This window comes from Magnolia sinica, chromosome 3 (genome assembly GCF_029962835.1).
Source record: "Magnolia sinica isolate HGM2019 chromosome 3, MsV1, whole genome shotgun sequence".
NCBI lineage: Eukaryota > Viridiplantae > Streptophyta > Magnoliopsida > Magnoliales > Magnoliaceae > Magnolia > Magnolia sinica.
The window spans coordinates 127960053-127973585 of NC_080575.1; the positions used below are offsets into that span (position 1 = coordinate 127960053).

Here is a 13533-nt window from a genome sequence, read left to right on the forward strand (position 1 = left end):
ATGCTTCCGAATAGTCTTGGGAAGTCTAAGCATGAAGTCCATACTGATGTCCTGCCAAGGATGAATGAGACTAGTAAAGGTGTATATAATCCTGTATTCTGTTTCCTTTGCTTTGCCAGTTGACAAGTACGGCATTGCCCTATAATTTTAGCTACGTCCCGCTTGAGGTTTGGCCAATGAAATTTGTCCTCCACTAGGGCAATGGTCTTGTCATGACCGAAATGACTCGCGACCCCTCTTGAATGTAAATCCCAGACAAGAAAATCGTGAAGGGAGGTGCGTGGTATGCACAAGCGGTCACTTCTAAACAAATATCCGTCCAAAATCAAATACTCACTGTTAGCTTTTGACAAACTCTCTAATAAAGACGCATACACAACCCCAAAATCTGGATATGTAGAATACTCTTTTTTGATCGCTCAAGGCCTGTAACTTCAACGCTCATGGAGTTGAGTAATGCGACTCGACGACTCAACGTGTCGGCAGACTTATTCTTTACACTAGCCTTGTGCTTAAGCACAAAAGTGTACTCTTGAAGGAATGGAACCCGCTTGGCGTGCCTGGGGCTTAATTTCTTCTGAGAGTTTAAGTATCTCAAGGCCTCGTGATCTGAGAACAAGATGAATTCTTGCAGTAACAGGTAATATCGCCAATGGCGTAGTGATTGCACTACCGCGTAGAATTCCTTGTCATAGGTGAAATATCTTTGTTTCGCCTCATTCAGTTTCTCACTAAAAAAGGCGACAGGGTGCCCTTCCTGGCTACGTACTCCTCCTATGCCGACTCCTGACGCATCACATGTGACTTCAAAAGCTTTTGAAAAATCTGGAAGTCGCATGACTGGAGCTTCGATCATCTTGACCTTTATCTCCTTGAAGGCCTTCGAGGCGGCCTTTGTCCATTGAAACTCCTTTTTTTATGCAGTCCGTGATGGAGCCACAATGGTACTGAAGCCTCGAATGAACTGTCTATAAAAAGTGGCTAAGCCATGAAAGTTGTGCACCTTATGAATATTGCGGGGTTCAGGCCAATTAACGATGGCCTTGACCTTCTCGGGATCCGCCGATACGTCCTCAGCTGACACAATAAAACCTAAGAAGATAACACTACTAGACAAGAGCGCGCACTTCTTTAGGTTGGCGTACAACTTCTCGGCCCTAAGGATCCCACAAACTTGCCTCAAATGGTTGAGATGTTGCTCCTTAGTCATGTTATAAATCAAGATATCATCAAAGTATACGACTAGGAACTTCCCCATGAAGGGTCTTAACACTTGGGTCATCACACGCATGAAAGTGCTTGGGGCATTAGTTAACCCGAAAGGCATAACTAGCCACTCATAGCCCATCCTTCGTCTTGAAGGCCGTCTTCCACTCATCACCAGGGCGTATACGGATTTGGTGATGCTCACTTTTAAGGTCAATTTTTGAGAAGATAGTAGCATTGGCCATCATATATAGCATGTCATCAAGACGCGGTATGGGAAACCGATACTTGATTGTGATTTTGTTGATGACCCTACTATCAACACACATCCTCCATGTGCCATCCTTCTTAGGTGTAAGAAGGGTGGGCACGACACATAGACTCATGCTCTCTCGAATGAAATATTTCTCTAGGAGTTCATCAATTTGCCTCTTCAACTCAGCATGCTCCTTTGAGTTCATTCTGTAATGCGGGAGGTTTGGTAGAGTCGCCCTAGGGATTAAATCAATGGCATGCTGTATATCCCTCATAGGGGGAAGTTCATTCGGTAGATCATCAGGAAAGACATCACGAAACTCATGTACTACCTAAATGACCTCAGCGGATAACTATACGCTAGTCTCTAGTACACTCTCCTTAGCCACAAGGGCGTATATTATCGAGTCCGCCTCCATCTCTCGTTCAAAGTCTTTGGCATTCAAAATATGGAGCGGTTTGGACTTGGACTTCGATTCCTTTACTTCTTTTGGGCCGCTCACACCACTCTTTGTGGTGAACTCTTTTCCAGTTGTATTCTTGGGTGGCAGGGGATTTAGCTTGACCTTCTTGCCCTCAAACAAGAATGTACACATATTTGAACGACCAAATATGGTAACGTCCCTGTCATAGAGCCACGGCCAACCCAGAATGATATGACCCACATCCATAGGAATAACATCACACCAAATTGTGTCTTTATATGATGTTGGGAATTTGAATGAGAATGGGAAATGAATGTTCTGGCAAGTATCTTTGGTTGTAAGGTGGGAAAGTGATGCAAGACATGTGATCTAGACTAAATATGATGCATGAAAATTATAAACAGATTGAAAAGCAATTCAAACATTCAAATATACCAACCCACCACAAATCTAAGAAATCAAATAAACAATAAAATTCAGATTTCAAGCTAAATCACAATCCCACAATAAACTAAATCATATAAAACCTGAACTTCAAAGGATCAATGGAAGGTAAAACTTCCACTTTAGCATAGGCTTAGGTCTAATTCAAAGGGGCTGATTTGTTCTCTCTAGGGTTAAGGATATGATAATCTAGGGTTGGAGTTTGGGTATGTAAGGTTAGTGATTTGAAAGGAATTAGGGCTTTGGAAGGATTTGGGAATTTAAGAATTTATAGGAAATGGGGGATTAGGGTTTCTTAGGAAAATTAAGAAAACTAGGGTTTATAAGTAAATGGGAACTAGGGTTTTAGGCTCGGGTTTAAGGGAAATGAAGAATAATCGGAGAGAGGGTAGGGGGCTGGCCGTTCGTGCAGTCGTATGGACTGACTTGTACGGGCAGGCAGTCCGAATCTGTGGGGTTTGATAGAAATGGGATGGGTAGGGTTTTGGTGAAGAGAGGGATAAGAGAAGATGGTTTTGGGTTTTGGTGGAAAGAAGAGTAGATGGATTCAAGTTTGGAGAAGAAAAGTAAAAGAGAAGAGGGAATTTGAGAAGAAGATGAGAAAGATAAGAGAGAAGTGCCTTTTAAAAGGGAGATAAGAGATGATAGATTAGGCTTCACACCTTGGCATCACACCATTAATCTCCATTCACCGGAAAAGAACTTTAAGAGAAGCAAAGAAATTTCATTAAAAAAACCATCCCTAGGGTTGGCCATCCCCTCCCCCTTTATAGTCTTAGAAAGGACTTTTCACAAAAGACACTCAGATAAAATTTTCAACATAAATACACTCAATGAAATAAAAGTTGCTCCTAACTCCCTAATCTCAACTAAATATCAAAATAAATTGAACACGAACAATTAACTAAATAAAAGAAGGGCTTATTTGTTAGCGCTGAAAAAATTTACTTAATTTGGAACCTTGAAAGTGCTTCACATTAAGTGTTGTTTGTTAACTCCGAATTCAGAAAGCGCTCCATCATTTTCCCAGAATATTTTCTGCAAAAGAGGTCTGGCTTAATGGGGAATATAGAATGCGCTATGCCAATTCTTTTAAAAACATTTAAAAAAAAAAATTATTTTTAACTTCAAAAATTGCCCTTGCACATTGCAATAGAGATTCCCTTTGCATAATACACAACCCAACTTTTAACGTGTGGAAATTCTTTGGCCCACCATGATTTATGTGTTAGATCCATATTGTCTATCAACTTTTCTAGATCATTCTAGAGCATGAGCCCAAAAAATGAGGCACATCCAAAGCTCAAGTGTTCCATGCCATAGAGAGCAGGAGGGAATTGAACAATAATTATCTTTGAAACCTTCCCATGGTCTGCTGTGAGGTTTATTAGCCATCTAACCTCTTCATAAGGTTAGACGGACTTGAATGAAGGGAAAACACAAATATGAGCTTGATCAAAGCCTTCTGTGGCTCCAAGAAGTTTTTAATGGTAGGCTCTCAATTCCCACTATTTATAGTAGTGTGGCCCACTTGAGACTTAGATTAGCTTTGTTTTTTTTATCTCATGCCCTAAAATGGTATGAAAAAAATGGATGGGCGGTGTGGATGAAACATATACATCAAGGTAGGCCCCATGAAGCCCGTGACAGGAGCATTCGTCTCCATCCTGGTTGGGTAGTACCCAATCCCCGCAGGATTTGGGAAACAGACTGTGCAGTGACCTCCTTGGTGTGTTAACGTCACCAAGTTTTGTGGGCTCCACCATGATGTATGTGTTATATCCACACCGTCTGTCCATTTTAAGAGATACTTTTAGGGTATGGGCCCAAAAATGAGGCAGATCTAAAGCTGGACCACACCACAGAAAGCAGGGGGGATTGAACGTCTACCATTGAAAACTTCTTGGGGGCCACAGAAGTTTTGAATCAATGTGATATTTGTTTTTTCCCTTCATCCAAGCCTTTGTGACCTCATGAACACGTTGGATGACAAATAAACATCATGGTGGTCCATAGGAATGTTTCAACAGTAGGAATCATTGTTCCACAACTTTCTGTTTTGTGGACCACTTGAGCTTTGGATCTGCCTCATTTTTTGTCTCATGTCCTCAAATGATGTCGCCAAATGGATGTAAGGTGTGGATATAACACATACATTATGGTAGGGCGTACATAACTTCGACACAACACCGAGCACACCATGCAATCTGCTTCCTGGATCTAGGGGTATGAGTTCGGTGGATCCTGGATCTATAAGCGGGTTTGCCTAGTAGCCTGGTGGCTATTGGACGGTGCTATGTGGCCCACCATGATATATGTGTTTTATCCATGCTGTCTATCTATTTTTCCAGATCATTTTATGACATGAGCCCAAAAATGAGACAGATCCAAATCTCAAGTGGACCACACCACAAGAAAACAATGGTGATTGAACTTCCATCGTTAAAAACTTCCTAGGGCCTACTGTAATGTTTATTTACCATATAACCTGTTGATGAAGGGAAAACACAAATATCAACTTCATTCAAAACTTTTGAGGTCACTAAAAAGCTTTTAATGGTGGGCGTTCAATCGCCGCTGTTTCTTATGGTGTGGTCCACATGAGATTTGGATCTTCCTCATTTTTGGATCATTCCCTAAAATGATTTGGAAAAATGGATGGACGGTGTGGATAAAACACACACATCATGGTGGGGGCCACACAACACTGTCCATCATCAATAGACAATTTGCGTTCCCGAATCCACCGAGGTAGGTGGGACCATGATTGTGGGGGCTCCCATTATGTATGTGACTACTTCCATGTTGTCCATCCATACTGAAAGCTCATTTTAGGGCATGATCCAAAAAATGAAACTTATCCAAATCTCAGATGGACCATAATACAAGAAACAGTGGTAATTGACCATTAAAAATTTCTTGTGGGCCACAAAAAATTTGGATCAATATGATTTCATCTAGGTTTTATGACCTTATGAACTGGTTGGATGGCGAAAAAAAAAACCTTGTGGAATCCTTGAACTTTTTAATGGTAGGGATTCAATCACCACTATTTCCTATGGGACATGTGCGAATGTGTCAAATTAACAGATTTCAGGCAATTCAGACGTTTGTCAACAAACAGGTTGTTTGAGATTCAATAGTTAATTTTCAGACTTCAACATTTCTTTCAGACAATTACTAAACATGTTTTCTGACTTCAGATACAGATTTCAGATTCAGGCTTCAAACTTTAGATTTAACAAACATGGCCTAAATCTAAACATCCGAAAGACTACGATCAATGTGATTTAAGATCACAATGATCCAACCGTCCGATCAAAGCATCATCAAGATCCAATCGTCCCATCGACGTGTCCTCGCAATCCAATTGTCCAAACTCCCCAATAAGCAACCCACATGCATCTTCCTAGTGTAGGGTCTTCAATGTGGCCCAACTTGGCCCATGTAGTGGTCACCAAGCTAAAGTGAAACTGGAGATGATCTCCTCTGGTATATTCTGTAAGGTGCTCAAATATCCTCATCAGAAAGTTTCTTTCTTACATTGGCTTGCCTCTCTATGTATAGGGAAGCCTCCGAAACATTTGTGGGATAAGGTGGTGGAAGGATCGAGGGAAAGCTTTCTCGATGGGAGATATGAACACCGCGCTTCTTGGGAAGTGGTGGTGGAGATTTGGGGAGGAGCAAATCTCCATTTTGAGAAAATCGATTACTTCCAAATATGGGTGATGAAGGCTGTTGGTGGACTACGGATGCTTCGTTGTGTAGAGCATCTGCTTTGTGGTGGGGGATTCCTAGTGTCAAAGCTAAATTTAGGAGGGGATTAGATTTGCAATTGGGGATGTTGAAAAAGTTTAATTTCGGAAAGATGATTGGGTGATGGATTCCTCTTTCATGATTGAATTTCTAGAGTTGGCCATAATAGTGGTGGATATTGATATTTTGGTGGCGGATTGTTGGTCCGCTAGTGGGTCTTTGGAGGTGTGGTCGCCCCCTTATCGTCGGAATCTCTGAGACGAAGAATTCAAAGACTCTTTTTTTTTGCTCATTCTTCATCAAATTCATATGGTCTGTCCGATTCAAGGAGAGCAAGATGGGATGGTTTGGTGGGTTGAAAGTTTGGGGTGCTTTTCGGTTTCATCTTTTTATGCTTTGGTGCGGCCTACCTCAGTCGAGGGCCGTGCTCCAATATCTTGGCTATGGCAATATGGGGCGCACCCAAAAGTAGTGGCCTTTGGGTGGCTTGTTGGTAGTAGTGGCCTTTGGCTTGTTGGTAGAAAGAGGGTCCTAACTATTGACAATCTTAGAAAGCATGGAATGGTGATCCCAAATGTGCTCTTTATGTAAGACTAACAAGGAGAAGGTAGATTATCTATTCATCCATTGCTCTTTTGCTTGGAGGGTTTGGGAGTTTATCCTATCCTTGTTCAAGATGCAATGGTGTATGCCCATGTTGGTGGCAAGTTTTTTAGAGGTGGGGCATGGGGTTTGCCTTTCGAAGCAAGCTCGGGAGAGTGGCATATGGCAAATTTGGCTGCCTTTTGGTCTATTTTAGCAGAGAGGAATGGGAAATGTTTCAATGACTCCGCTAAGAATGTCAATTTTGTCATTCAGAGGGGTGAAGGCCTTTATTGCCAATTTGGCTTCTTGTAATTCGCTTTTGAAAGATAGTAACATGCTTTTCGCTGGATAGGACTGTATATTTCTTGGTGCCATCTCGGTGACTTCTCAATAAAATCCCTTTATGTTTCAATAAATAAATAAATAAATAAATTCGTCTAACAAATTTTGGACAGTTGGCATGTTTCACATTGAAATTGATCATAACTATCAAACTTCGCAGGAAATAAAGAACGAAGAGAATTCGAAGGTAAATGTCCTACATAGTATGCTAGAGCATTACTCAATTTTTATTTTTATTAACAATTGTAGAGAAAAGAGCAGTGCTAAGCTAAAACTTCCCGTATCTAGGAAATAGAGGCCTTGAGCTTCACGACCACCGCTAATCTTTGTCATTGTGGCTAGATCCTGAATGACACAATGAGACGGGAAAAATATAATAAAATAATTTAATTGTTTAGTTAAGGCACTAACAGATAATAAATTAGAAGGAACTGATGGAACAGGACCTACAGATGGAACAAAAAAAGAATCCGAAAGATGACAAGTCCCATTTTTAAGAACTTTGGAGAGAGACCCATTGACAAGCTTAACATGACTTGAAAGGGGAGAATGAGAGGTATAATCCTTTGTTGTCCTAATCATTTGGTTAGATGCTACTAAATTATTGTTGAGGAGGTCCAAGGAACGTGATTTGTAAATGCAATGTTAAAATAAAAAGAAGTGATTTGTAGATGCAGATTTGCTCGACTGCTCCCTTGGAGGCACTATGAAAAGTGAAAACTGAAGTGCCACCATTTGTTGCCGGAGGGCACTTATTGCTATCTCGTGGGTTGGGTTCAACACTGATTGATGATTCCCTTTTGACTGTAGCTAGATTGGCTCAAGATTTTGGGTGGAACTCTTAGGTCAAAGATTTGGAATTTTTTTTTTTTTTTTGAAGACACAGGGTGTCAAAGATTTGGATTTAAAATCCAATAAACTTCATGTGTGAATTTTTGCTTACCGCAATGAGTATACTGCAGTTTATCTTTCTGAATGGTCCCTCCCTCTTCCAGATCTCTAATCCTTTCTGAATCAGATAACAAGGAAGATCTTCTTAAGGCACTGGTTGGTCCTGATGGTAGCACATTGGCAACCTCAAACTGTGCCTTGAATCCATACCCATTTGCACCACGGCACTTTTTCCCCCCCTGAAAAACCCACTTGCACCTGATTGCCCTTTGGTCTCTTGGCCAGCTTAACAAGATCCCAAGTCTGGTTCCTGTGAAGAGAATTCATCTCCTCACCTGCGGTCACTGCCCACTGACCATCATCTTTCCCTTCCACTGCTTCCTTAATGGTTGATGGTTCATCATTTTCTATTGTCAATATAGAGACTACCATGTCTTTGAGTATCTGATAGGTGGCTGAAATATTCTCTTTGGTTTCCGAAGGTGTGGCTGCTGCTGCAGCACATGCCATCTTCTGCACTCTGCAAAGGATTAGGTGCTCTTCTTTCCTGCCTTACCAAAACATGAGTATCAAACTCCACCTCCATGTAGTCACCCATACTACCACCTTCATCACTCTGCTTTATTCAGTGTAGCATAGCAGATTCATTAAAAAGTAACATCCCTACAGATCATGAATTCGGATGACTTATGCATGGGACACAACCTGTATCACGTCACCCCTGTGCATAGCCATGGAAGGATGCACTTCTTTGTCCTGTGATCTAAGACAACCAAATATTTTCAGGATAAAATAATCAGCAGGCTTACCGGACCATACCTCTTTTGGAGGTTAGCAATCTATCACTGTAGAAGGAGATTTAATCAGGAAAGTACATGTGCTCATTGCTTCTGCCCAGAACCCCCTTGACAAACCGACATTGGGGAGTATACAACACGCCTTTTAAGGAGCCTATAATTTGTTGCTGTGACACTATTCTGTTGAGGAGTGTCTGTTGTGTAGTGTTGAACAATGCCTTGATCCTTGCAGAACTTTTCAAACTAACCACTGAGCAAACCATGCTTGCCCAACTCTGTGAAGCCTAGCTCACCCTTATGGACCAACCACATGTGCCATAATTGTCTCGAGTCGGTATCCAAATCCTCTGTCTAAGAGACAACTGCTCCACTTGTAACCATGCTATCAGACACCACATACAGATTGCATATGTATTTCCCTTCATAAGAACCTTCACAACCTTCATAACTCCACTTTGGAGTCTTAGAAGTACCCAAGGAGATAAGATTCTTCCTCAATGCAGGTACGGGCCAAACATCAGTCGTCAGTCCCAAAATCCCATCATGCATCTTGCTCGTGACCGTCTATTCCATTAATATTGCAGGCCATATTGTTCCCATCAAGACAATACTGCCACTGATTGTTTTCTAGGTGGCAGGCAAACCAGTCCTATTGGGACACGCGATAAAAACAACTCAAATCAAGTATTCATTAATCCTGCGGATAATCACTACTCATGGTCACAGAGAGGACCATATCAGCATTATTTGATTTATTCTCTGCTATCTCAACTTCATCAGAGGGTTTCCATTATTCTCCTCTTTGTGTTTACGAATTATGATAGTTCTTCTTTTTGTGCCCCTTCTTATGGCATCCCCAGCATCCAAAATTCTTTCTTCTGGATCTAGATGTTGATCTTAATTTTCCCTATTTGTAGATCTCTTTCCCTTTGTCCTGCCCGGTGCCATCAGGTCTTCTGCCTGTGCATTATTGTCAGGAGCCCTTTCTCTCATCTCTTTTGAGAGAATGGCAGTTGTAACATCCTCCATAGAAATCTTTTCCTTGTCATAGAGGTTGTGACCAGTGTTTCAAATATCGGCCGTAGCGTAGTGTGGTTGTAGCGCTACATAGCGTCCTAAACAGCTTAAATCCCCTGTCGTGTACACTACAGGGGTTGTAGTGTACGCTACAGCTATGTAGCGCGTAGCGTAAGGTACAATGTTTTTTTTTTTTTTTTTTACTATTTTACTATTTTATTACTTTTTTCATGTTTTCTTTGTATCTAATGTTGAGGAATGCGACACTTGTATTGTACTTGATACTTTTAACCTATGAGATTTTTATTTCTTTTCATAATTGTGACTTATGGTTTCAATTAGACATTATTAATTAAAGTGGTTTGCTTAGAAAATTGTTGATGTGATAATGATTTGATTTAGCTTATGTATGTGGATTGGCTTTTGATAAATGATGACTAATAAATCATTTGAACATGCTTATAATCGATAAAATGAATCATCTTTTAGGCATTTATATATTTTTCTTTTCCTTTTTTCCACTATTTATTATATTTGTCATATTTTTAAATTAAAAAAATAGAAGTATCATGTAGCTTACACTACACGCTACGTATTTACGCCACATGCTATAGAGGGCTAAGCGCTACGCATCACGCTACCGCTATTTAAAACACTGGTTGCGACAGGATTCTCATATGATGAAGGAAGAGAGGACGATAGGATTATGGATTATCTTCTTCCTCAAGCCTAAGATCATTACTTGACAGTTGACAAACTATCTTATTAAACGTAGCCAGGTGATCACTGATGAGATATGGTTGTAAATTCCTTCATCTGTTGGGTATACAAATGCTGCTTGAGATACAACCGGTTTGTGGGTGATTTCATCATGTAGAGGTCTTCAAGCTTCCAAAGCTTCTCCCCAAAATCCTCATTAATGTCATTATAGAACCTCATCCACAAGACAAGTAGATCACACTCACAGCCTTCTGTTACACTGATCCCAATTATCATTCAACAGCATGGTAAGCTTCTTGGTCTTCCCTTTCAACTTCTTGTGTTAAGCCTACTGGATCAGTAGGTCTTGAACCTTGACTTGCCATAAGTCAAGGTTGTCCTTGTTGAATTTCTCCACCTTGAACTTTGCATTTGAAACCTTTGCCACCATCCCAAACCCTAAACCAAACTCTGATACCAGTTTATTGTGCAAAAGCTTAAAAGCAAGATAAAAAAGAAGAAGTAAGAAGACACGAAACTATGTGGCTTCACATTAAAAAATGCCCCTATTATAGACTGGGGGTGCTGCCCCTCAGCCCCTGCAGGTGTGGTGGGTGGGTGGGGGGAGGATGCTTGGGAAATGTTAGCTGCTGCTTCTCAGCAGACTTCATAAAGTGCTGGGACGACAGGAATGACACACAGATTTCAAGATACACATAAAACTAGCTTGAGCACATATTCTCTTAGATCGTGGGCTATACTGTCAACCAGGCTTTGCTAGAGCCTCCTTTGCAAGCCAGTTCATCCTAGCACATCTGGATCTCTGATTAAAAGCTATCCTACTTGCATGCTATCAATCTTAGCTTGTCAACTATGCTTGGCTAAAGCCTCTATTGTGAGCTGGTCTATCCTCGCATTTCTGCATCCCTGATGGAAAACTATCTTCCCTGTTTTGACCATCTACTCATGACAGACAAGTAAAATATCCCTTTAAGGATTCATTTTTCTGCTTATACCCTCAGTTGCAAATTATTCTGTCATATATGTAATGACCACGTGGATGAAAGTATTTTAGATATCACCAAATCCATGCGGATGCCATTTGTTTTCAGTGTATATCTTTCCATATTCTTTACTCGGTTGGCAACATAGTTTCAGTGAGATGCAGTAATGTGGTAACTGTACCTAGTTTTTTTTTTTTTATTTTTAAAAACCTCGTAATTGACATATCTTTGGCACAACCGAACGCATAGTATGTTCCTTCTATATATTAGTGGTTCAAGTAATATTTATTAGTGAACCTCTACTGGAACATTCGAGAGAAAAGATTGAACTTTTTAATGGATGCCTGACAAATAACCATTTTGACAATTGAGGTCGTTAGCAACTGCAAATTCATCTTCTGTGGGAAGTTTCCAAATTTTTTCCTTTTCTATGCATACGGTTATCATGGTGGGTTTTCTTCCCTTAAATTTTTTATATCAAATTTTCTACAGCTATAACCTGTCTTGCAATTATCAATATAGCTGTGTTTTTCATTACAAGAAGTTTAATACTCTTAAGCATTTGAAGATATACAAGTGCTTGTGGTGAAGCAAGCAGGTTTGGACTCCCATCTAATTTATATTGATTGGTTAATTGATAGTCCACTAAAGGCCGAAGACCAGGATTTGATGACATAGATGCACCTTCCCGCCTTCCCCTTATTAGCGACCCATACTACAGAGATGCCCTTGGTGAATATGGTGCCTTTTTTGCCCTAGCTAACAGGATCGATCGTATACACAAGAATGCTTGGATTGGCTTTCAATCTTGGAGAGCAGCGGCAAGGAAGGTATGTGTGAGCATTTTGGTTTTTTTAACCTTCCCCCCCCCCCCCCGCGATCTGGCACTCTATTAGCAAACTGCCATATAATGGCACTTATATGCATCGTATTTCTTTGTGTTGGAAAATTAACACCATGCAATAGACTTTATGGATGAGTGTTGGCCAAGTAATGTTGACAATCAAATTTCATCATACAAGTGTATTGAAACTTGAAAGGATGCCACACATCCTTCTCAACTTACATTTGCGAAGCTTTATCCTGATCCAAGGGATAATAACTAACTATGTGTGCTTGGTATCTATTTTGGCAATTGAATGTTAGCCAATAAATATTGACAAGCAAACTTCATTGTACAAGTGTTGTATTGAAAGGATGCTAAACGTACTTCTCAACTTACTTTTGCGAAGCTTTATCCTGATCCAAGGCAATATGGATAGCTACATGTCAAGGTATTCTGTAATGGTAACGGTGGCCGTAACAGCCACCACTGTTACCTTCACGATACAGGCTGTAACGGCTGTTACGGACCTATGGTGTGTGTGTGTGTGTGTGTGTGTGTGTGTATATATATATTGGGCCTGTCATGGACTGTAACGGGGCCTTTACAGGGGATGTAACAGGCTGTTTTGGGGGGCTGTAACAGCCTTTATGGATCATTTTTTTTCCATAACGGCTGTTACAGCCTTCATGACGCCATAACGTGTAACGATTGCCGCCGTTTCCTTTAGATAATGGCCTTTATGGCACCGTAACAGCCGTTATGGCACACCATGCTACATGTGCTTGATATCAATTTTGGTAATTGAATTATAAATGATTCTGTTAATAAATTACAAAAAGAAAGAGATGAGAAATATCCTCATATTCTTGATAAGAAGTCCAGCCTATTATGGGACAGGGATCTATGTGTTTGGGTACACCTGTTGAGCAGCTTGGGTCTCTCCCTTGTGGTACACTGGCTTTTCAACCCTGATTGGTGGTGCATATGAGCTTACTAGAGCTCCTTTCCATGGTTGATCCGTAAGAGACAATTAGATGCTAATTTAATTTCCATATCATAAATTCTGCAACTCTTAAGGAGAGATCTCCTTTCTGAATTGCAAGACAGTAACACTTTTGTAGGGGCTACAATGTGTTGGGCCTTGTTCGGAATTAGCCTCACTTGCATCTGCTCATATCTTATTTGGCACAAGCCCAAAATCCTTACTATTGTGCTTGCACACCTAGGCTGAGACATGACCCATAAAAACTTTTAGAAGCCTGTCCCAATAAATTTTTTTTTTCAAA

The 13533-nt window shown here is 40.6% G+C and overlaps 1 protein-coding gene across 6 annotated transcripts in view; it reads left to right on the forward strand.

Annotated features, from left to right (window-relative positions):
- Positions 1-13533, forward strand: part of LOC131241259 (uncharacterized) — a 45357-nt gene that overhangs the window by 27693 nt on the left and 4131 nt on the right. For 5 of the 6 annotated variants that reach the window (XM_058240017.1, XM_058240018.1, XM_058240014.1 and 2 more), the window contains one exon: positions 12063-12251. The exons of the other annotated variant lie outside the window; for it this stretch is intronic. In XM_058240017.1, coding sequence (XP_058096000.1) covers positions 12063-12251 — 189 coding nt within the window. The remainder of the gene's footprint in view (positions 1-12062; positions 12252-13533) is intronic. 6 annotated transcript variants of the gene reach the window in all.